Source organism: Amorphotheca resinae (genome assembly GCF_003019875.1).
Source record: "Amorphotheca resinae ATCC 22711 unplaced genomic scaffold M430scaffold_7, whole genome shotgun sequence".
Classification (NCBI taxonomy): domain Eukaryota; kingdom Fungi; phylum Ascomycota; class Leotiomycetes; order Helotiales; family Amorphothecaceae; genus Amorphotheca; species Amorphotheca resinae.
Window position 1 is genome coordinate 1,069,489 of NW_020194477.1, and position 24,285 is coordinate 1,093,773.

Sequence of the window (24,285 nt, forward strand, 5' to 3'; positions counted from 1 at the left end):
AGCAGCGTCCCGATGTGCGCAGCCACCCATGATCGTTGCTCGTGAAAGCGTTGCGGCTACTACTCTGTCATTCTTATCCCATTCCATTCCATCTCTCCCCCCGCAACACACAAAGGAGTCCTCTGGTCTGTGTATTACCATCTCTCCCACATCAAAACCTTATCGCATCTTTTCTCCCTTTCTGCCCCCCGTAAACATCGCTCGCCCGCGCCCGCGTCTCTTGTCCCCCAGCTGGCACGCAGCACGCAGCAGCAGCAGCACGCCAGAGGCGGTGCAAAGGACCTGGCAGCTCTCACCCGCAATTCGTTTCGAGAAATCTGAGCGTGCGCTTCGGCCCACTGCGCTCATGTCCATACTATGCCCTTATTCTCCAAACATAACAATCGTTCAAAGCAGGCGTTGAACGACCCTCCTGCCCTGGCATCACAGCCGACCGCGACGGCGACGGCGATTGCGATTGCAGCCGCCCCCGCGACTGCACCTCCCAGTATCGCGAGTTCAGCCTCCTCTCCAATCGTCGACAAATCTGCCACTGACGTTGACGAAGGACCATCAACCCAACCTCAAGTCTTCACCCACCAGCAGCAGCAGCAGCAGCAGCAGCAACAACAACAACAGCTACCGCAACAGCAGCGACGCAAATCCCTGCAGTACGCCGCATCCCCCAATCCTGCAAGGGAGGCGGGGAATCCCACATACCAAAACCAGACTTCTGGGGCTCCTGTTCGGTCGCAATCCATTCGATATTCCTATCCATACGCACAACAACAAGCCCTTGCCCAAGCCAACGGGTCGGCCGATGATCTAGCCCTCAACACGCAAAAATACCAGCTGCAATCCGCGAGCTCACAACCCCAGAGTCCTGTGGTAGAGCGGAAGAGGAACAGAGGCCTGTTCGATCGGATGAGATCGTCGAATCGTCCCCCAGACCAGAAAGCCTCGAATCCTCACAGTACGGCTGGCCTCGGTCGCAGACTCTCAAAACGACCGGAAAACCCTCCAGTCATTCGAACTGGTCAAAGCAACTCTCTCGACCAGCAACAACGCCTCGACCGGCAACCGCCCCAAGATACGAGGTACCATCTACCTTCTCCCCTGGAAGGCGCAGAGGAGGATACTGGACTAGATCCATTCCTCATTACGGAACCAGAACAGTTGGAAATCCGAAGTCCTATCCAAGAGCAGGCTCAACAACATACAATCAGACCTGTGCAGAGCGAGCTTGGCTCCGATTCATCGTCACATCCCACAGACGACGAAGGACGCCAGCACCTCCAGGTGTCCCAGCAACAATATTCACTTGGCCAGGGACACCAGCAACAATTCGACACGGCTCAACATAATCATCACTACCAATTACAGAACCAGGGCGAAGTGCAGAACCCCCATCGCGACGCATTGGGCATCTCCTCCGAACGTCCCCCCCAAAACTTCGAGGTCGTCTCTGAGCTTCCGTACGAAGTGTCAACTGAACAGAGAGAAGAGCCTCCAGCATCGGGACAGTCTAGCGGGCATTCCCAAACCGGCAACGATAACATACAGCGTTCAGAGTATCCTAATCGGACCTCGTCAATCCCTCAGGGAACCAGTCCCTTGTCTCAATACCCTGCGATGGCTCCATCTACTGGAGCGTCGCAGCAACCTCGCCGCGGGCCTGATGCCAAGCAGACCCTGCAAGGGAACCAAGGGCCACCAGATTCCCGAGACGGACCCCCTCCTAGCTATCGACAACAATTCTCTGGGAATTTAACACCTACAACCGGACCTGGACAGAGCCCTCTTCCTACCTCCAGCCAAGGGCCTGATTACAGAGGGGGGCCACCACAAAGGGAGCAGTTTGGGCGATCTGGCGGGGGAGAGCAAGGTAGAAGTACGCCTCCTCCAGCGCCGGCAGAGCGGGACGTCAACGAGGCGTACAAGGAATTATGTAAGTTTGAAATCGGGGAATCTCTTGATATGATCAACACTAATACCCTTGCAGTACAAAAATACAAGAAGGTAAAAGGCCTCTATTTCGACAAGACAGCCCAAGTCGAACAACTCCAAAATACTCTAGCCAACCAACGGTTATCACATTCACGCACTTCCCTCGATGATAACGAATACATGACAAGATTTCAACGGCTAGACGGAGCCACTACTAACCTGGCTTTCAACATACGGAAGGACTGGCGGTCGATTCCCAGCTGGCTAGCGCCATACGTGAATCAAGATGCGCTGAAGGTGGGCAAGCAAGAAATGACAGCAGTAGGCAGGGCTTGTATAACGCGGTTCCTTGTGGATGAGATATTCAACAGGAGCTTTCACCCTGGGCTCGAGGGTGAGTTTAGCAGCAATTTAAAGATGATCGAGCAAAACATCCGTCGTTTCTCTCCAGCAATAAATAACCAAGAAGAGTCAGATGCTCTGACGGCTAAAGTTATCCACTGGAGGTTATCAACGTTGGAAGGTCTGAGGGACACCCTGCAGTCGCCAGAGAGCGAAGAGTACCGGAATCAGTTTTCTCAAGTGGCCACGACGAATCTGACCGCGAACTTAATAAACTTCTTATCAGAACCGGCCCCAGCTGGCATCGAGGATAGCGCTCGCATGATCGTCGAACTGGCAGTCAGTATTGCTTCCAATCTACCACTTGAGAGCCGGGACATCGCAATTACCTACCCCATGCCCGGCGATCAACTGCAACCAAATATCATGAAAGTCGAGACCGGCGGCGGCATGCCGTCCCTCGAGAACCCCGGCGTGGATCTCTCGGGTGACGTCGACGCCAGCAGCATAACCAGCGGCGACAAGGACGAGTCGGCCAAGGAGGGCGAAAAAGCCGAGGGGAACAAGCTCCGCAAGGAGAAGCCAAAGAGCGGCGGTAACATGCTGCAATCCATGATGGCCGGGAACAACAAGAACCCGCAGAACGGCCCGGACACACCCAGCGAGTCGAAGGGCAAGCAAACCTCCGAGGATGGACCCCAGAAGGTCCGATTCGCGGGATTCGTCGGTGTCGAGGTCAGAGGGAGACAGGTGTTGGCTAAGGCGCCCGTGTGGACGATGAACTAGAGACTCGTCCATGTATAGAAAGAAGAAGAGTAAGAAGAGTAATAATGTAGCTTTCACGAGCGCGTCGTGTGATGTGTGAGATATAGGGATCATCGGTAGGGCTGGATGGGTGGTAAAGTCATCATCATCATCATCAGTACCTAGGTATGGAGTGAAGTGAAAAGGTGAAGCGTCTTCTATGAGGTTATGAGGTCCCATGATAGATACCTGGTGCTATTATCGTACATACATACCTATAGATAAGGGTATATGTATGTGAAACGAATCTATAATATTCTCTCGTTCGGGCTCTTTCTACTTATCTTCTGTAGTGCACGGTGATGAGAATTAATTCAATTAATAGCCTTTGGGGGCAAACATATCACCAACACTCAATCCAGAAAACTATGTATGTATGTAGGTGTATGTATTGTATTACTGAACCCAGTATGTATTATGAAAAAGAGAAGTTTTTTGACCGTCAGGTAAGTCAACTTTGACTCCCGTCCCTCCTCCGTATGTGCAAATCAATCAACCAATCAATTTCCCCCCTTCCTTCCATCCTTCCTTCCCATTTCCCCCAAGTTCGCCTGGCTGGGACAGGACTACATGACTCTAAACAAATAAACAAATAAACCGACCCTGCAGGACCTATTTGCATAGGTGTGTGCGAAAGAACTCCGTCGCTCATGATTTTATGAAACCGTTCTTGTAAAATGCCCGCTCTCGACTTTTTGGTGCGCATTCCAAGCTGATCAGTCGACTGACTCCGTTTCCTCCCTTGATGACCGACCCCCTTACTTCATACATTCCTCTCTGACATTACTCACACTCGCTGCCTTTTTCTCTTTAAAAAGCAGCATCATCATATCCATCCGAGGTTCTCCAGCGTGCCTCGTGCATCGCTGCTACTCATGCCGCTGACGCCCAGAGCCCGGACTTGAGATCCCTTCCTCAGCCTCTGCAGTCCCACAGAGACCTTCCAGCTCTCCTCCTCTGAGATTATGAAGACATACCTCTTCCCGTCCTGGTCGCGGATGCTCGCCCGCAGCACGTGCAGCCCCGCCATCTTCAACTCCCCAGTCTGGAAGGAAAAGCCATTAGTTCTCTTGTACCTGGGCGGAGGCGAACCGACAGAAGAACCATAAGCCGAATCGGACGTAACAGAAGATCGATCATCAAAAGTACTCGCAGAATAGGTAGAACTCGCAGCAGAACTCGCAGAATAGGCAGAATAGGCAGAAGACGCAGAAGAAGTAGCACGCGGACGACAATTTTCCCGACAGACCTGCAGCATATCGAGCAAGAGCGCATCGATCTCTTCAGATGTTTGCTGTCGATCCTTTTCCAAGCCCCAAAATCGACGAACATGATTTGGCTTGTGCGGAGAAGCAAAGCGAGCAGACGCAGAATTGCCAGCGGGGCCCTGGCGGAGAGAAGGGCACCATACCTCTACGAGTTTCATTGTCCATGCCTTGACGTCCCACTCTCGTTGTGGGACGCCGCGGACATCATCGTCGATGAAGAGACCCTCGGTTGTGATCCTGAGGATTAGTCCATCCGTTACTGATCCTACTCCTGCAACGAGCTGCGAGGTGGGAGTTTTAATGAAGGTATTGTTGAAGGCGTAGACCGCTTTTATGACGATCTTGTTGGGGTCCTTGGTGCTGTAGGGACCACGATGCGAAGGAGGGGGTGTCGTTCGGGCTGTGGATTGTGATGCTGTGTATGAAGACTCGGAATAGAGGGAGGATTGTGACTTTTTGTGCATAGGCTTCTTCGGTTTGTCATAAGGTCGGTAGGAGTAAGCATCATCGTCGGTGCCTAAGTAAGTCTTTGCTGTTGGAGCAGGCGGTTTCTTAGTAGGTGAGGGCGACTGTGAGCGGACTGGTGGTGATGGAGGCCGCCCGCGTGGCCAGGGATTTGTCTTTTCTCCAACTGCAGAAAACGCATAGGTGGTACTTCCCTTTAGTTTCACTTTCTCCTCCTGCTCCTTCTTCTCCCGAGCTGCTTTTTCCCGTGCCTCTCTTTCCTTGGCCTCTTTTGCCTTGGCCTCTCTTTCTCGAGCCTCTCTTTCTCGAGCCTCTCTTTCTCGTGCCTCTCTTTCCTTGGCCTCTCTTTCTCGAGCTTCTCGAATCTCCCTTGCCCGTGCCATTCTCTCCCGTATTTCGCTCTCCCGAGCTTCCCTCTCCCGAGCTTCCATGTCCCGAGCCTCTTTCTCGCGAGCCTCTCGAGCTAGCCTTTCCCGAGCTTCTTTCTCACGGGCTTCTCTCTCACGGGCTTCTCTCTCACGGGCTTCTTTCTCACGGGCTTCTTTCTCACGGGCTTCTTTCTCACGGGCTTCTTTCTCGCGGGCTTCTTTCTCACGAGCCTCTTTCTCTTTTTCTAGCTTTTCTCGTGCTTCCCGCTCACGGGCTTCTCTTTCGCGGGCTTCTTTTAATTTCTTCTCGAGATCCTCCTTCCGCTTTTTCTCCGCTTCCTTTGCCTTCCGTTCTTCCTCCTTCCTCTTGGTTTCTTCTCTGGCTCTCTCCCAAGCGCCCTTAGCTGCACCATTGGCACCGGCTGTATTTGAGCTTGCGCCAGTTGCGCCCGGCTGTGGCGGTGGCGCGTCTGGTCGCTGCCAGCTCGATTTGGGTCGGTCTCCTGCCGTAGGTCCACCGCCGGGAGGCGGTCCATGGCCTGGGGGAGGTCCGTGACCTGGAGGCGGTCCCTGGTCTGGGGATGGTCCCTGGCCTGGAGCTGGGCCGCCTGCATATCCACCGGAATGGCTACTTGAACTTGCACCACTGTAACTACCGTGAGGACCGCTCTGTGGTGGGACACCACCTTCTCTACCTCCGCCAGGCTTTGATCCTCCATCTGTTTGTGTTCTTCCCAGAGCCCACGCTCCAACGCCTATTGCTAACATGAGCAGCATCGTCCCCATCCCACCAGATCCCTTCAGATTGTACCACCAGTTTTGGATAGCTGGTGCCGCCATCGAACCTAGAGCAACTAGTACGAGGGCAGAAGCAAAGCCGGCGGCGAAACTATTAACATTCGGTCTTAAGGACGGGAGGTAGAGAAAGCCGGATCCCGAGGAGTGTGGAGGTATTATGAAGATATCGTATTTTCCTGGCGGTAAACCCGATGATTTGGGCACCTCCCCATGAGGAGGCGGGGGTGGACCGCTCATTGTTGCTGTGCGATGCTACGCCAGAGCAAGTCGTTGTGTCCCAGTTCGAAAGGTCGTTATGTACGTTGCAGGAATTCTGAAGGAAGATGACAGTCGAATGTACAGCAAGGGTATCTTTAGAGGCCGTGAAATGTCATAAGGTCGTGAACAAACTGGCAGAGCGTCAGCATGTTTTCCAGAGAATTGCAAAGCTTCGTCAACAAACCTCCTGAAGCAAACAGCGCAGAATCCAAATCGACTCAACTCAACTCGCTCAAAGATACAGAACTCCAGACTCCTCTGTGATGCAAATCATCGAGTCCCGCTATGTTGCTGTGGGGTAAAAGGGCCTCGGTGGTTGTCGTTGAGTGTCGAAATAATTGATGGGGGCCGTCCTGATGTTTACAGCAGTACAAAATGAACTCGGGTGTTTAGGCGAGTCTTTTTTTGACAGCAAATCCTGGTCCCAGACGGTTGGACCACAGCGATCTGCACGGCGATAAAGAAAAAAAAAGACCCTTTGAAAGTCTCGAGTCCTCTATCGGAGAATTACGCCCTAAATGGCAGCCAAGTCTTTTGGTGAGAAGGCGGAGGAGGATGGAGGCCCCGGGGGCGAACCCTTCTCTTGCCCTTCGTTTTCTACGCAGACAGCCGCAGCAACCAGCTAACAAACAAACATCTTCACAGCTCAGATCTGGCTGGCCGAGGAGCAGCTTTGGACAATGCCCAATCGCGGCTTCGAGAGCGCAAATGGACACGTTGAGAGGCCACGGCGCTGTCGTCTGCTCCACAGTCACAGCGAATCGCAGTCGCATTGCCACACAAATATCACACATGTTGCATCAGCGTCTGCACAGAGTCCAAGTTCGAGTCCTCCGCACAAATAATAATGCCGCAAAACTGGCACAAAAGCAAGCAGTTTCTTGGGGCGGAGATATCACACCCCGTGCGAGGGACGGTCCGCCACTAGGATGCCAGCGTCGAGTAACGGCACTCCAGATCATTGGCTGATGGTGTCCCTCCGCACGAGTAGTACCGCACTATGGGAGATGTGGCGCGTCGGATGAGACTCGCGTCTCGTCGCCGCAGCAACCGGGGAACAGCTGGGATGACGTAGAATTGAGGCGCTGAAAGGATCGAAAGGGGCAGAAGAACGGAAGGGGGATCATCCCCAACACTATCATAAGCGCTCCGTTGGCGCAATTGGCCCATCTTCATGGGGTTCACGTGTTTTGCGACTCTGCTATCTCTCTGTTAGTTTCATTGCAATTGATTAAAGGGGAGAGTAGACCAGGAATACTCATTCTGCAACCAAGCGGTTGGAAGATACCTAATACCTTCTACAGTATCAGTAAAATATAGGCAAGCTGTACTGGTCTGCATAAAACCCGCGCCGGCGATATTCCGTGAGGAGTTGTAGCTCTGCGTGGCTTTCAGGCCTTCACCGCCATATCCAAGTGTGTTTCAACAACTTCATGCTCCTCCTGATTTCATGCCTATGACTCTTCTGATGAACAGGGTTCAATCAGCCGCACCAAACTAAAAGTTAGTTAGCTTTTGATTCATTTCTCTAAAGCTATTCTGCTTGAAGAATTAGATGCTAAAGCGGATTAGCTAGTAAAGGAGAGCAGGTGTGAAGACCACCAGATGACAAGGAGCATCTGACCGCAAGAAAGTGACGCGATGGAAACAAGAGCTCTGTATATAAAAGCATACACGTATAAGACTGATGTATACCGAGTGCAGGTAAGTTAATCACTTACCTATTGATGTTGGGTATTGTGTTGCCTTCTCCACCAAGCGTTCTATTGTATGACTTGTTCTCTGCCATTGTCTGACCTATAGGAGTATCTTCTGTCAGTACAGAACAAAGAAACGGTTGATACGCGAAGTACCTATTGACAGATCCTATTTTTGATGTCTTGAATGATGAAGCTCAGGTAGTTGTCGGGTTATCAGAGGGGTTCTTTTGGATGGTCTATAGCCACAACCCTCTATCAACAGCGGCACAATGCCAGACTGTCAGAACATCAGTTTAGCGTGTCCGGACTCCCATTGAACAAGGATATAAAGCAGTCCTTGTGTCAGTGTAAGGTTCAAAGGCCTCGAGAAGATGCGAAGTCTTTCGCGTGGGCAGGTGTTTGTTGATAAAAGAAGAAAAGACGGGGGTGCAGAAAAGTCAGGTGGAGTAAATAGAACTTGACGTGTGTGTGCCTCGACGGCCTGATCTTGTGGAAATATGTAAGCGTTTACGGGGGCGACAAAAAAACGACGTCGTTCTGAGTAGAACGATGTCGTCGTGGCTCGATCCATGAGCCCGTAGCCTTCCCTGAATTATGCATGCTTCGATTCAGAGGGAATCAACCTGCAGGTTTCTAAGAGGTAAGCAGGGAGTAAGCTTTGATCGAGTGCTGAAACAAACTCTTTGAATACCGAACCCTGCTTTAGACAGAAAGGTCTGGCAACAAGTAAAGACGTTGACGCCATCCAAACTCAGCAAAAACACTACTATAGCTCTCCACAGATATAGCTAATGACTTGTACCTGGATTGCAGGTTAGAACCATGGGAGGCTCCTCAGTGAGTTCTACGTTGGTATAACTCTGCCGACTGAAATATCGGTTACCGGGTAAAAAAGGCTGGCCGGGAGGTAGATAGCAATGGTGTTTCTGGGAAGAGGCAGATAAAAATCATCGATTCTTGTGAGATACGTTTATTCTCCAAGGAATCCATTATCTGAGCGAACTATGGGTAAATTATGACCTTTGAAAGTAGATTAGGATTTTGCTCTATGTTGTTGAAGTATGCTTGATTAGTACTCTTGAATATTTAACCATGAATCAAGATGCACTGGCCACCCTCGTATTTCCAAAAATATGAAGCATTCTGGGAGGCCTTACAGTAAGGTATTGAGAGTTGCTCAGGGAGTTCAATTATTCCCATGAATCTTGTTAACAGGAAAGCTCTCTTCCCATATCTTCCTTGTCTTGAGAGCTTTAATATTTTCCTAATCCAGAACGGAGGGAGAATGGGGTGGGGGGCAGCTGTTAACTACCTTACCTTAGGTAGGTATATTTATGCTAATGCTCAACCAACTATTCGTGTTCTCCCTCTTGTGCTCTTATAATATCCGACAGTCCTTCCATCTGATCACTCACGGTTTGACTCTCAACTCCATTCCTGAACCATAGGCACTCCTGGTAAGCGACTCGCAGATATAAATACGGAGCAAAAGTATACCTAAATTTCAACACCTGGTATTGTATATAAAGGCAACTCCGTATAGCCGTGAAGCAGTATCTCTCTCTGTCTTATACTATGGCCCTGAAGAAAATGACAAAATCCCAAACCCCGAATTGAAAGCGCCAAACTCCGCCGCTGATGCTAGAGACGCTGAAAGATATATTGTACAAATGACCATCTTATGATATCTTCCCAATCCTCTTCTTTGCGACATCAACCTTGTTCTTCACTCGTTCTGCGTCCTCGTCCACTCTTGCTAGCATCTCATTCTGCCGCTCGAGCTCCGAGTGGATCGCCAGGCCCATCTCCTTCTGTCGCCGCACAATCTTGGTCAGCTCCTCCACGTCCAGATCCTGATCCTGCATTATCTGCTTCTGCAGCTGCAGAACACCCTCGTTATCCAACTCCCGCGTGCGGTCCGTCTCGGGAACCGGGGCCCCGAGGACTCGTCCAGCGGGCCTCGAGACTCCAGGCCCGAATAACGCATTCTTGTCCTGGTTCGTGGCCGCCGCGCCCCCATTGCCACTGCTACTCTTGCTCTGGTGCTTCACCGCCAGGTTGACAGCTAGCTTCTCCAAGCCATCCCTCTCCACCTTTGCACTCCCCAGTAGATCCTTCCGGCGCCTCAGCTCCCCCGCCCCCAGCTTCCCTTCCCCGCCCTTCCTCTCCCCATCCATCATGATCTTCAAGCCCTCCTCTAAGCTCCCCAATAGCGTCCCTACCTTCACCAGACACTTTTTCGCCTGCGCCCCGGCCTCGTACTGGCCCTGCGCCGTCGTCGCCCCATCCCGCCGCCCCAGAAACAGCCGCGCATCATGCAGCTGGCCCTTCATCTCACGATGCAGATCCAGCCAGACCTGCGGATCCGCCGCCATCTGGCCCGCGTCCGGCCCCAGACCCCTCTGATGCGCAGCGAGCAGCTCTCCGCGCGCGCTGCTCCCGCTGCCGCTCGCGCTCGCGCTCGGCAGGTTGAGGAACGCCCGCCACACCGACGTCTCGCGCCAGCGCCGGTCAGGCCCTTCTGCGATGGCGCGCAGGTATTTCTCGAGGCCGACGCGCCGCGATTCCGTGAGCTCGGGAGACGAGGTGGTCGATTTGAACCACGATTTCGAGGGGAGGGGAGCGGGAGTTGGGTCGGGGATGAGGGAGGTGAGGGTGTTGTGGAGGGTCACGAATTCGGAATACCGTTTTTGCACGACGAAGGTGCGAAGGGGGAGCCGGAGAGTTATATTGTAGAGGGTGTATGGCTTCTCGCCGGGTATGTTGGATAGGATCGTGGATGGTATGGAGATCTCCACGGGTGGAGCCATGGTTGTGAGTCGATAGTTGTTGTTCTATCCCGTGAGCTGATATCGCAGATATCGCAACCCGCAAAATAATTGTCTGAAGAAAAGGTGTTGATGGTGTTGAGAGAAGTGGTCTCTCGGGGAATGGGTTGACGTTGTTCTTGGGGAGAGCTCGGACAAGGGTTCGAAATGCACAGCCTTGGCGGCACGACCAGATACTCCGTATGTACCAAATGTGGGGTTCTGATATGATATTGGGCCGTCCCGAGGAAATCGACGAAAGACCATCCACATATCTTGATCTGAACACATCCACAGTAATTCTTCATCGTATCTAGAGCCCTAGTTAACAGGACTACCTATCTACGAACCCCTCCCCTAGCCAGGGGAAATGTAATTTCATCCATCCCATAATTCATATCTCCCCGCGTATGCTATGTAACTCCAATAGCCTAAGGAACAAGTTGCAGCCTCCGCGCTTTTCGTAATCATCATCATTAACGAGTTTAGAATGTCTCCTGATCATCAAGCACCTCGGCCTCGGCCGGAATCTCAAAGCCATCTTCCGTCGAGTATAAGATTGTCTGGATGTGCTTGATCAACCCGTCCTCCTGCTTCTCAATCTCTGGGTCTTCCTCGCACGCTTGTTGAATCAGCAACTCAATGTCGCGGAGCTTGCTGAAGTAGAAATCCCTCTCGCGCTCTAGTCCTTGCACCGTCTCCTTTAGTGTATTATTCTCCTGCTGTAAGGCTAGCGAGCTAGCACCACCCATTCCGGCTTTTGCGACCCGTCCGCCTGTTGTTGGTGTTGTACCTCTCCTGGCTGCACCTGTAGTTGCTGCACGAGGCGCTGCCGCTGGGGGAGGGGCACCAGAACCACGTCGTCGAGCAACTGCATCATATTCACCTCCAGGATAGTACTGGTCCCAGTATCGCTTGGTCCACTGGAGGAACTCGAGGTTGTCTTGCATCTTGCATTTGATAAGTTGCTCGACGTTGACAGGCCGGTCAATGTTGTGTTTCGTGAAGCAGCCTGTTTGTTGAGAGATGTTAGGCTATGCCTCGGGCCTTTGTGCATTGTGGGTGTTCCTTACTCTGGAGGATCTTGAAGTTTTGCAGGTATGCGTACTCGGTATTGACATTAAACTTGACTCTGGACATCGGAACATCGAGATAGATACTGTCGAAAATCTGGCAGAGGGCCGCACTATGTACCAGGGGGTTTAATATTAGGCTTGAGCAGGTGGGATGGAGAGGTACAAGGTGGGGGAACATTCAAACTTACCCCGTTCCGCATTGCTCGACCTTGGTAAGATTCAACTGGAGCAGGTTGTTAAGCCATGCCACCAGCTCTTGTCTGCAGAGGCGCGTTAGGATTCTGAGATTGCCTGTCGTCGATCATGTTGCGACTGACCTAGATTCGCCCATTTTGAACGAAACGAGCACAGAGTATTGGTCACGATTATGAGAGGGGTATTCGAAGAGCGTTCCGAGCGCAGCTAATACACAAGCTCTCAGCGGCAGTTGTTCTCGCGGGGTTCTGTTTGAAACGGATTTACTCCCAAACTTTGAAAACAGGGACTCGCGCAGATTGAACCTGGAAGGTCGCCTAATCAACGAGCACGTGATGCAGGGGAAGATCAGTACCGTAAATCTTGTGACAGGGGGTTCCACTAGGGATTTTGCTTTTTAATATCATTGAGAAGTTGTATTTCTAATAAATTTGGCCACTAGGAGGCCACGAAGAGTCGAAGAAGTTCCAAATGCTGGTCTAGTAATAGTGTGTAACTTCTGCTACAGTCAATAACATCACGTCGCGTTCTTGAGAGAATCAGAGCACCGCAATAACGTGGTCTTTCATTGCTATAGCCCACTACCTATGCAAAGTCTCGCTCCAACATGTCATGATAGGGCTTCGCTGGCATGAACTGATATCCCATATGCTCCTCCACTGTACGCCGGTCAAAAGGAAAAGTATGCCCCCAAACGTATGTACAAAATAGAAAAAAAAACGGAAAGGGTATCTCAAGGATCTCATATCTTTAATGAACCATCATATCATCTGACCACTCTTAACACTTAGTGCCAGTACTGTCTGCCAGCTCGAAAATAGAAATGGTGGCACAGAAAGTGTTGCGGTTGTCGCTATCGAGTGCGGCGCTCGAACCATCGACGGTAACCATGTTGGTTGAAGCTTTCGTGGACAAGCCATACAAATGAATGTTGCCGGAGTTCTCGAGTGACACCATGTTCTCTTGGCAACTCTCAGTATCTAGACAAGTTTGGGAGTAGTTGTCAAAGAAACTGTACAAGCCAGCACCGAAGATGAACACGTCCTCCGAATCAACAATGCGGAGACCCCAAGCCTTGTTAGCACTTGGAGTGCCGGAGAAGACGGGATCGGAGTAAGCACTATTGGAAGTGAATGGCGATGAGGCATCTGGGTTGCTTTGGAAGTAGGGCGTCTCGGTTTGAATGAGAGCCATGTAAACATTCGAAGCGTTCGCAACCTGGTAGTTGTACAAAACGGAATGCTCAGAACTTGTCCCGTACATCCAAACCGGTCCTTCGTCAGATCCGATCAACACACCACGACCATTGAAGATATTGATCTGGGAATGATCTGAGAGATCAAGCTCATGGTCAGCGACCCAGAACCAGTTGTTCTCAAGGTAGATTGAGGCCTTTGATGTAACATGTAAGAGGAGGAACGCTCCCTCGCAGTCAGGGTTGGCAGCGGCTGTGACATTCGGGTTCTTTGCACATGTGTCTGACTGGAGTTTCGTACCTGCTGAGCCTCCGATACGCATGTGAACGTCCCACATGCCTACGGAGCCTTGGGAGGCTTCAGCAACATTCCATTCGACCATAATGGCGCCTGGTTGTGGCCCAAGAGTCTCGAAGATCAGATCGGATATCTCGACGGATCCAGTATCGCCAGGCTGGCCTACTTGGAAAACCGGTGTTGGGTTACTTTGGTCCTGGAACGCAGTCCCTCCAGCCATAATTATAGGCCAGATTTCGCCGGTGATTCTGATGTTCTTGGGAACCTTGATTGTGCTTGTGACGACATAGGCACCATGATCAAAGTAAACAATGTCAGATGAGCTGGCTTTGTTGAATAAGGCCTGAATGGCAGCGGTATCGTCTGTGACACCGTCCCCTTTCGCACCAGCAGATTTCACGCTCAAGAATGCCGAAACCGGCTCCGTCTCATACTGGGGCTTTGAGCGTGTAAAAACGTTGCCAGAGGAATCCAAGAGAGCGGCAGGTTTCTTGGGAGCAGTCTGGGGCTTTTGGACAGCGGTGCCAGAATTCGTACCATCGTACTGACGGCCTTGAGCCCATGAGGCAATCTTAGCATTTCCGGCGAGGATGGTAGAGTTCGTCGATGCTTCAGATACTGCAACAGGTACGTTTTCTGACATATCCACGTTGTCAATGATTAGTGTGCCGTTGGTAGCTCCCTCGTTTGTCGAGTAGGCGGTAGAAACACCAATAGGGGTGTTGGAGATTGTGCTGTCAACAAGAAGAACAGAGCCGACGGTTTGGCCTGATGTGCCTCCATTGGACATGTCGACACCAATGTTGCAGTTGTTGATTGTGAGTCCAGAAAGGGTCCATGCCCAGTTCCAGTTCATATATACCGCAGTTTGGCACTTGTTGAACGTGAGGTTGCGAGTAGTAAATTGCTGGTTTCCGAAGAAGGCTCCATATTTGCCGCCATTGAAGGTCAAATCGGTCATGAACCCACCAGAGCCATTGTCCATAAAGATACCCTGCAGAGAAAAGTTAGTTAATGTACAACCATTTGTTGGTGAGCAAGATTCTCTTACCTGTTGGGCGTTTGAAGTTCCTCCGTCGGTTCTCATATTGAATACGATGTTTTGAAGGGAAGTAGCTTGTGCAACTTGCCAATGAATGCCAGCCCCAGAAGTCACGGGCATAGCGGTAGTGTCAATAATGAAGTTCCGAATTTGGCGGAAGAAGTTGTTCTGGTTGGTATACCAGTTCCTGCGAGATATTATTAGCTATCATTTCCAAGCACCCAGTAGGAAAGATCGATACTTACGCTCCAGTAGAAGTGTATGGGTCCGAGTCTATCAGTGCCATGCCTGTGAAACCAGGTGTAGCCTTAATTGTAGGAAGAGACACGGCATCGCCAATGAACTGAGTGTAATAGTATTGGATCAGAGGAGCCGAGATCGAATAAGTTCCGGGAGGGACTAAAACATCGCAGAGTAAGTCAGCATGAGATTCTCAACAGAGCTATTCAAAAAGAAAAACAACATTATGGATATCATGGAAAATACTCACAGTAGATTATAGCTGGTGTGACAGTCGATGAATCGCAGCCTTGACCACATCGCGCGCCGTCAGTAATAGCAGAGTTGATTGCGTCAGTGTCATCGGTGGTTCCTGAATGGCCTAGTTAGCAAATGGTAGATATGACAACTTCAAGGGGTAGTAGACTTACCATCGCCAGCAGCGCCATAGTCCTTCACATTTCGAAAGACCTTGTAGTCCGATGCACCGAAAGCAACAGTGCCTTGGCGCTCAATAGATGCGAGCCAGTAGGTGGAATCAGCGGCGCCAATAGAGATGCCAACACCCACAGAGGGGGGAGTCGGAGCGGAAGAGACGAGGAGGAAGAGGCGTAGAGCCACGAAAAGCGCAAAGATCGAAAAGGTAGCCATCATAAAGATGTACCTGGGGATGGAAGATGCTCTGAATGAATGTGGGGACTGTCCAGAACGGTTGACTGTTAGTCTTGTAGTCCTGTATGTCCACAACCTGTGTGTTGTGGTGCGGGTGGTACTTATCGAGTAAATAAGAGTTGGCGGGGTGGTTTTGAAGGAGGAGGGGCAGGAAGGGGGCGGGAAGATTCGCCTGTCTACCAGCGACAATACTTTGGGTCTCGGGGTTGGGGGTACAATAGAGTGGATCGAAGAAGGGTCTTATTGTAATACGAAGACAATGGTTTTAATGGAAAAAAGAAGAGGAGCAGGAGGGACAGATTCACCAAATCTTGTAGGTGATTGTTCCAGTTGTTCTTGTCAAGGTTGTACGGGGAACGACCAAACTATTGGCAGACTTCGTGAATGGGCAAAGTGCGGAGGCTAACTGACGAACAAAGAAACAGTCTCGAACGAAGTCCTTCTCGAACAAACAGAGACGATCTCAAACAAACGATCTCGGACAAACAAGCAACCCCGAATGAACCCCAGTCACGAACAATGGCATGAATAGGGGGCGACTCACAGTGAATGAACGCGAAGTGAAGGGCCGCCGGCGCCGAGGGTTGAAAGGAGTGCGATGACTTCGAAGAGTCGATGTCTGAAAGATCGTGCCTTTGACAAGAAGCGGAGGGCTACCTATACTTACATATGATCTTGTCGAAGGTTCCTTGGGGTCGTCTATCACCATCTCGCCCGCACGTCCACTCCACGGCCCTTGTTGCATCGCGCCCTGGCCCTGGCCCTGCACAGCTCCTTCAAACATGCCATCGGGCACAGAAGCAGAAGAAAACATGGTCTTTGCCATTGCCATTCGCCATCCACCTCCGAGTCAGTGCACCGGGGGGTGGTCGAAGGGGAGGATACGTTACTCTGTGAACGGCACGCAGACTTGCCCGCTGTTAGCGAATGCACCGCGTCCAACCACTTCCAGTGGAGACTCGTGCCGTTCCTGAGCGATCGACGGCTGGATCTCAGCTGGCTGGCGCTATTGGTCCCGGCAGATTGGCAGGTTGGAGGCCTTTGATTCGGCATTCTGGGGCAAGTCGCGGATAGGCGTCGATAAAGGACGCCCCACAGGACAAGCCTTTTCTTTGCTGGGGGTTTGGTGGAGGTCGTTCCCAATAATAATCTCCTCCAATAAAGCCGCCCGCCACACTCGCAGCAGCGCCATGAAACCTCCTCGCCCTTGCGCGATCATAGCCAGGCACGCTGCCGTTGTGGTTGGCTAGCGGCCCTCTATTCGGCGATTCCCCTCCAGCGCCGGATCACCCAGCGCTCATCTTTCACCATATGGAGGAAGGCTGCCGTCGGCGAGAGGCTATTCAATGCATGACCTGCTTCTACAGCAGGCATCGCCATCGCTAGAAGCCTCAAAAGAGCAGGTCGGTCATATCGACATGAAAATGCCCGAACGGCGAAGCTTCAACCGTGTACTCATTGAAAATACATCGGCCCTACTTACGATTCTAAACCTCGGAGAGTCTCTGCATGGAAATTCCCCATGATGCCCATCCCTCTTCATCTCCTCATTCTCCGCTTCAAACATAATTCGATGGCATTCTCGAGTCAGAAGCGAGTGATACGCCCCGGAACTCCAGCGTTTATTCATCATATTGATGCTGTTTCAAGCGAATTTCCGTCGGTCTGTTTGGTTGGTCAAAGGGACAGGCGACTTACGAAACGATGAGCTTTGGTCTGTACCCCGTATGGGGGGGGACCACGGGCCACAATCATGCTTGAGCCATGCGACTCCCTCGCGTTTCAGACATCCATGGAGAACGAAGATTAGACGATATTTGACATCAATTATGATTACGGATTAAGATTCAGCGGCATGAAATCGAATGATCCGAAATAGTTCGGGTCAACAGTGAAGCTTTGAGCACCTGGCTATGATCATGGCTACGCGATGGGCAGTATTGGGCCGGGGCGGCTCAGACAGGAAGCAAGGCCGCGCAAGCATGCAACCTTAGGGTTTCAACTCGCCGCGTCCAGTTTCCATTGCTTGCCAAATCCCTAGCCGTCCGATCCCGAGTTCATTTGATTGACTTGTTTGATAAACATCAGCAGCTTCAGAAACGTTGCATTTCTCGGATCGAGAAGAAAAGGGGGGGAGATTTAATTCTCCGGGCTTTGTATTACAGGTCTTAGCCCGGGGGTTAGTCGTCGTCCTACCTCAGTAAGTTAGAATTAACACGGGGAATATACAATAGTATCAGGTAGGTAGGTATTTATGCTAGAATCCCTCCAATCCAGACATCAGACCACTGCATGACATCCAATCCCACGCGATCAAACTGACAGCTCCGACGTACAGAGTCGGCCGCGTTCTGGAAAGGGGCTGTCACGACTCATGACCACATATAGAATAATAAGAGAGCAGAGAGTCATCCTAGGCTTCTGTCATTTAAGAAGTTTCGACGAGAAAGATAGAAAGGAAATGTACGCTCTCCTTATATCTGCAGCGACTATGGGTATCTAGTTATTCGATAGGGAGGTGTGAGAGATATTGATCTGGAACAGAGATCTCAGGGGCAATATGAGATGAATGAATGAGTAGATGGCATAGGTAGTCTTCATTCAATACCGAACAGCTCCAGTTAACCCATCAGAATGGATAGAGTCTTCCACTCTATAGAGAAACACAGCTTCTTCAGCCAGATGGATGATTCTTCTCGAATTCCAAAGCATCGATCCTACCCTATTACCATGAATGAGCCTTGCAATGTTATGATTCAGCCTCGTCAACGTATGCACGTAGGGTCCAATGATTACAGTAGTCCAACAGTTTTATTTCATATTTTTTTCTGGCTTTGCTTTCTTCTTTTTTTTTCGGTATTTGGTATTTGGTATTTGGCCTGGCTGCGTCTGATCATTACCCGCCTAGGTATTCCCTCCATCAATCAATCGGTATACCACATTTCCGTGGGACGCCGCACTCCATAAACCCAGATTCGCCAGCCAAGTTAGAAAGAAGAACTCCCCCCCCTTAGTCGTACAAGTTCGTCAATTACAACCACCACCTGATTACCTATTTATCGCCTCTTTCTGCTCTTCGCCTTCTTGCTCTTCGTAACTGGAATCACAGCCACGGTTTCTTCGTTTGCTGCGTTATTATAATCATTCTCCAGATCGTTTAGCTGATCGTCGTCCATCTCGCTCAGTTCTTCGCTTGGGCGCGTCGATTCTCTTACTATCTCTGAAACTTTCACGCCTTCTATCTGGAAATCTTCCTTGAGGAACAGAGGGATTCCTCCGTCGGTGAGAGTCTTGTCTCCCTGTTCTGCATTGGTATAGCCGTTCGATACTGGTGGTATGGCTGTGTTTGGTTGCTCGACTTGCGGAGCAGAAACATGCCCACTCGTATCAAAAGACGTATTTGTGTTTTTGAGACCATTCGTAGGTTGTGCTTTGGCTGGTGACTTATTTATATTTACTTCAGCGAGAGCAGCTGTAGTAATGGTATCTCCGTTTGGCTCGGCATTCGCGGGAGACTCGGAAGAAACGGCTACAATGATGTTTTCCTCTTCCTCGTGTGGCGCATCGACGTCCTCCATCTGGACGTCATCCGCCTCGCGTTTTTGATTTGAATCTTCGTTGTGGCTTTTAGACGTATCGGTATCCCCTTGTCCAACGCCATTTTGTTTCGCGTGAGCTGCATCGGTCATCACCACATCTCCCTCAGCATCTTCCTGTGACCCGGATTCTCCGAGAGAGACCGACACCGAGCCCTGTCTTGCTTCGAGACTGCCCTCCAGCAAATTCTTTAGCTCCTTCAGTTGCTCCTCAGCTGGCTCGCCACTTATCTCAACCTCCGCTCTAAGAGCTGCCTCGAGCTGTGGTTGGATTGCCTTTATGATGCGTTTGGCCAGCTTCTTGCGCTCCTTGATATCTCCTGTTTGCTTCTTGGGGGACGAGGTCGTATCAACTTCTGCTTCTGGATTGGCTGGAGGTTCACTCCCGATGCCCGCACTGAAGACTGCACTCAGATCCCGCGCAAATGGGAGTATTGTCGTGTAGAAGCGTTGTTGGAGTTTGGATCGGATCTTGGTCAGTCCATCGGTGAAGAAAGTCTTGATATCAAGTCTATATCGCATTAGTAAATTATCTCGATGAAAGGCAAATGACTTACACTAAAGCTTTGTCCATAATAGGAGGTAGTAACTTTGCGATCGGAAAGTAAATCGCGTCGATAAGTTCTGCCTCAAGTTCTGACATTTCCAACTTTGTCTTCTCGCGCGCCACGATGTCTTCCACAAGACTCTTCACTCTCTCAAGTTCCTTGACCATATTGTCAGCAAACTCGATTCGTCGTTCGAGTCTTGGTCTGCCAGCAGGACCCATGGCAGCAAAATTTCTGCGAGGGAGTTCCATAGAAGAAAAGGAGTCCTGCAATTGTAATCGTTTGAGTAGTGCGGCACCCCTACGCGCCTCTCGTTTGAGCGTCCAATACCTACAGACATCCGCAACATACTCCTTGCGTTTAAGAACAGGAAAACGTTGAAGGGCGCTTTCGACTGTGTTGAAGGTGATTTGTGGAATCACCGGAGCACCCGATGGGAGTTTCCAGACTGCCTTGGGAGGTTGGTTTCCCTTTTTCTTGCCATCGCCCAAGGCCGCCTCAGCATCCACGCCCATAAGCTGCGATTCATCCGGTTGGTGCTCAGTAATGGCATTTCGGTGTGTGGCTGCCAGTGCCGAAGCCGAAGCTTGGCTATCTGCCCACAAGCGACCACGCATCGTTCGTCGGTAGAAGGACTTTGCATCTCGAATAGCCTGAGCCACATCATTTTCCTTCGCGTAGTCCGAGGGGCAATGCTTGTCACAGAAGGCCTTTAAAACCGTGGTACCATCGAGGACAGAGAGTGTGCCATGACTATTCTTCATCTTCAGGAATAAGCGGGCCTTCCTCGCACAGGTGACATGGAATGCCTGATAGCATGCTTTATTGCCGCATTGGATACAGGCACCCATGCGCTGATTGCAAATATAGCAGGTCAGTTTCCATCTAGTCTTTGGCACCTTCTCGACTTCCATCACTGGCTCCATGAAAGTATGGTTCCCAAGAGAAACTTCGGGAATCCACATAGCACAGAGAAGATGCGCCCATTTGGAGGCATTGGTTTGTTTGAACGCTCCATCCGTATTAGGACAGAAGATACAAGTCTGTTTCATGGTTAGTATGGAGACGGAATCGGACAGGATCGAAGAAGCTCACCGGAATGCCGCGACCTATCAATTGACATTTTCGACACAGCCACTGCCCTTCGGGAATGAAGGGAACTCCGTAGCACTCTTGATGGACCGCCAAGTCACAGCCGTCACAGAAGACAATGGCATTGGTGTTCTCACAATCGCCATCATCACATATAGCGCACTTGCTATCTTGCTCTTCCCCAGCTTGTGGCTCTCCATTGACTGCCGCCGCTGAACTTGATCTCGGTCTATGAGTTTGTGGAGGCTTGGGATTGGGCTTGGGAATTCGCCTCTCCAGCGCATACCATTCCTTTTCAATTGTAGTGATGGTAATCTCGAACATCTCCCGTGTAATTGCTTCGGAACCGGAGGCTTTCCGCTCAAAGTTATATGCTTCAAGCCATTTGTCATCCTGCAGATCCATGTCATACTCAACACGACCAACACTGCCACTACCAACTCCGAGAGAGTTCTCTTTCACGTCCGGGACAAGGTCGAAATCTTCGTCTAGGTTTATATCCGAGGCCTTGATGAGTCTCCCTTCTGGACGAATAAATATGTCGCTCATTTGATACCCAACGTTGGCCATTGACTTATCCACGTAGCGCACCTGATCCTCGAATCGAGCTAATGTGTTGGATATGCGATATGATGGTTGTGGCAAAGTCAGTTTCTCTTTAGGGTTCGTATTTTGAACCGGAGGGCGTATATTTGGTGCCTTTGGGGTACCTATGTTCAGACCTATGCCAAGCTGTTCCGCCCGTTTTGCATAAAATGCGATGGGGTCCTTGGGAGGCCGGCCAGGTCTTCTCTTGCCACCGCCTGGAGTACCAGGGATGCCCATCATTAATATAGGTTCGCCGTTAGCCGATGCAGAAGGCGTTACGTTACCCTCGCTCTTCGTTTGGGAACCTTCAATGCCGTTTGGAGTATGTAAGCCGTTGGTACCCTCGATGGAACCATCTGCCGAGGCTGGGGCTCCCGCAGGCGTGTGGGGTCTCGATTGTATTCCCTCGATCTCGTCTGCGCTGAAGGCACGAAGAGGTGATTCGATATCCAAGTTTGGATGGAACTCTTCCCATGCCCGTTCTTCTCTCGGCTTGTATCCATCATTCTGCACTGCTGCAGCAGCCTGAGCGGCGGACGTAAACCTCATCGGGGGCGGTTGTGCGCGTGGAATGACGGTTCGTGTTCGTGGTGTTCGGTTTTGTCTATTGTAGACGACTGGCTGTACTCCGTTGGCTAAGTTTTCTCGGCCTATGCGCCCACGAGGCCCAATGTAGTTGTAACCTCCTGGACCAGTTCCGCCCACCGGTATTTCTGTGCCATCCTCATCAACATATCTACCTCCCCCGCCGGGACCACCTGGTATGTATCGGAGCTTCTTTTTGGGCGGTTCGGATGACATGCTTCCTAGAGTTGCTTTCTCGGACTGGGTGGGGGCGCGCTCTGATTTCGGTCTGGTGCGCGATCTGACAGGCGCCGAACGACGCGGCGTAGCTGGAGAAGGTGACATGATTGAATCGCATCCACCGTCCTCGCGCAAGTAGAGCAGGTTCGATCAAACACTAGTTGAGGCGACAAGCCTTATTTGCCGCGTCGAGAGGGAATGCGGAGGTGAGCAGGGCGTGATGGTAAGCGTATGGTCGCATCGGGGCGCTATTGAGGAAAAGACAGGATGCGACGTAGCTTGGCACAGGAAAGTAATTGCAAAGTATTGCTGGATTGTGCCAGATGCTGTAACAGATGCCGCTGACGCTCTGGCGCAGTGAACAGATTGGAGGTCGTTGTCCCTTTACCAGGAATGATAGCTGAGGTTCAGCTGCAGATCGCGTACGAAGGACAAACGATGTTCCGTGACGGATAAACAATAGGCATGTGTGGATAAACTATAATCCGAGGGAAGCGAAGCGGCCGCATGGAGAAGCAAGGGTGTTCCCCAGACCGATCAAGGGACCGTTTGATGGCCATGGCACAGAAGATCACAGTTCACGTGGGGGACGAAAGAAAAGCAGTTCAGATCTGATATTCTCTCTCATTGCTCTGTTTGCGCAGGACAGCGGAAGGCAGTCATATCACTCCGCGCATGGTCAGGGGGCTCTCCTCTCTCTGGCTCCAGGGGTACATCGGAAGAATGCTTCAATGCTTGCAGTTGTGGATCCTTTCAAAGTCCTCCCAAGCGGCCAGGCCCCGCCGTCATCTGGGATTCTAGGTACGGGCCACCTAGGTATACCAACTATCAAACTGCCACTACTTGACGACTTATATAATCGTCATCCACTTCGCACACGGCGTCAAAGAAAAGGGGTCGGGTCGCAAGGTAATTATTTGGTTCTTTCGGCGTTTGAAAGAGCTGCTCCTGCTCTTGAAGTCTCGATCATTGTGTGCAGAACATCTAGGAGTTGACCCTTTCGAAACCCTTCCATTATGTCATTCCAATAGTTTTCTTTGATGCTTATCAGCTCTGCAGGACTGCCTATGCCAGATTGGACCCCATCAGGTTATAGTGTCTTTTCCAATCCCAAGGCCGCACGCTACCTCCCATCACCCCGCTCATTCTGCTCTTCCCAGATCTCGTAATCGGCCCCGCGAAGAGTCAAAACGTCGCCAGCCGCCTTGTGGGTTTCGGATCAAGTGCCGCTGCCATAAGGTTGCGGGTGCGGGTGCGGGTGCTGCAGCTTGCCATGACAACCGATCTGCTTAAGGCTATCAGACAGGAAACCCTCAACCTTTGGAGGGGGTATACTGTAAGCATTTACATTTCACAGGGACAGCAATAGAGCATTGACAAGGAAGTCGAATCATCAGCACATGGACTGCGCATTCTTCTCGAGAAGCATTTGACATGTGAGAGCCCCTCCAGAGCGACCTGACTTGCGCCGCCGAGGCTTCGACGGCGACAGGCCATTGGAATGGTTAAAACGTTCGCGCTGAACGAGTCGCGAACTGTCATCAGTCAAGCTGAGGTACACACAACCAAGGAACCTTGGTCTCTAATGTGGTAACTTGTTAATCCGTTTCTGAGTGTCTATTCAGACCGGACGCTCATCTGCAGGTTTCGTTGACGCAATGCCGCGAAGAAAGTCCCCGAATCCCCAGCCACCCAGGTGTCGGTAGCAACGCCGGTTGCCCGAGTACGAGGAGCTCGGTCAATAAGGATAACATCATAACACAAGCTTCATATGGCTACCCTCTTCTGCCGCTGTCATGCCAACCGGCGCCGGCTGTATCGATAACAGTATCGATAAAGATGCGGAACTAGAAGAATCATGCTTCGCCCGCCAGATTTGGAGGATGCGTACGCCTTGTGGAGGGTATTTTGCAGTAATATATCTTCATCAATTGATTGATTGATTGATTGCCCACCAGGAAGATGCTGTTTGCCGTGAATGCTGCCCACGTTGGCAACCACCCCCAATGCGAAAGAAACAAGAGATAATCAGGATGATGGAAACACAAGGGATTTTGGACCCTGATAATCCCATTTCATGCTGCACTCCTTCTTCCTGTTTCTCTGGATACGAATGTACGGAGATGTCTCCGTAACCTCGCATTGCATACCCGTCGTGCTTTTGGGCGAATCTGCACAGCCGTTTCGACCCTTTCCCGCGATCTTGCATATTGTAACGACGTAT

The 24,285-nt window shown here is 51.0% G+C and overlaps 6 protein-coding genes across 6 annotated transcripts; 1 reads left to right on the top strand and 5 right to left on the bottom strand.

The window, feature by feature from the left end:
• The first annotated feature begins 33 nt into the window (after positions 1-33).
• Positions 34-3,343, top strand: M430DRAFT_67158 (hypothetical protein). Its single transcript, XM_024869272.1, has 2 exons — positions 34-1,927; positions 1,982-3,343. Exons 1-2 carry the CDS (start codon positions 358-360, stop codon positions 3,052-3,054), a joined length of 2,643 nt encoding a protein of 880 aa, XP_024720338.1. The 5' UTR covers positions 34-357; the 3' UTR covers positions 3,055-3,343.
• A 94-nt stretch (positions 3,344-3,437) lies between these two features.
• M430DRAFT_249151 (hypothetical protein) lies at positions 3,438-6,439 on the bottom strand. The gene is made up of 2 exons (XM_024865159.1): positions 6,414-6,439; positions 3,438-6,360 (listed from the first exon to the last, which is right to left on the bottom strand). Exon 2 carries the CDS (start codon positions 6,206-6,208, stop codon positions 3,899-3,901), a length of 2,310 nt encoding a protein of 769 aa, XP_024720339.1. The 5' UTR covers positions 6,209-6,360; positions 6,414-6,439; the 3' UTR covers positions 3,438-3,898.
• Positions 6,440-9,303: 2,864 nt separating this feature from the next.
• On the bottom strand, positions 9,304-10,980 carry M430DRAFT_249176 (hypothetical protein). The gene is made up of 2 exons (XM_024865160.1): positions 9,427-10,980; positions 9,304-9,366 (listed from the first exon to the last, which is right to left on the bottom strand). Exon 1 carries the CDS (start codon positions 10,737-10,739, stop codon positions 9,609-9,611), a length of 1,131 nt encoding a protein of 376 aa, XP_024720340.1. The 5' UTR covers positions 10,740-10,980; the 3' UTR covers positions 9,304-9,366; positions 9,427-9,608.
• A 241-nt stretch (positions 10,981-11,221) lies between these two features.
• M430DRAFT_67161 (hypothetical protein) lies at positions 11,222-12,270 on the bottom strand (the record flags this gene model as incomplete). The annotated part of the gene is made up of 4 exons (XM_024869273.1): positions 12,130-12,270; positions 12,001-12,072; positions 11,810-11,922; positions 11,222-11,748 (listed from the first exon to the last, which is right to left on the bottom strand). The coding sequence occupies exons 1-4, from the start codon at positions 12,141-12,143 to the stop codon at positions 11,222-11,224; spliced, it is 726 nt and encodes a 241-aa protein (XP_024720341.1). The 5' UTR covers positions 12,144-12,270.
• A 517-nt stretch (positions 12,271-12,787) lies between these two features.
• On the bottom strand, positions 12,788-15,412 carry M430DRAFT_28561 (glycoside hydrolase family 55 protein; the record flags this gene model as incomplete). Its single annotated transcript, XM_024865798.1, has 5 exons — positions 12,788-14,494; positions 14,552-14,729; positions 14,788-14,941; positions 15,033-15,134; positions 15,193-15,412. 5 exons carry the CDS (start codon positions 15,410-15,412, stop codon positions 12,788-12,790), a joined length of 2,361 nt encoding a protein of 786 aa, XP_024720342.1.
• Positions 15,413-18,193: 2,781 nt separating this feature from the next.
• Positions 18,194-22,058, bottom strand: M430DRAFT_141269 (hypothetical protein; the record flags this gene model as incomplete). The annotated part of the gene is made up of 4 exons (XM_024862703.1): positions 18,194-19,540; positions 19,587-20,620; positions 20,673-21,878; positions 21,963-22,058. The coding sequence occupies 4 exons, from the start codon at positions 22,056-22,058 to the stop codon at positions 18,490-18,492; spliced, it is 3,387 nt and encodes a 1,128-aa protein (XP_024720343.1). The 3' UTR covers positions 18,194-18,489.
• Between the last annotated feature and the right edge of the window lie 2,227 nt (positions 22,059-24,285).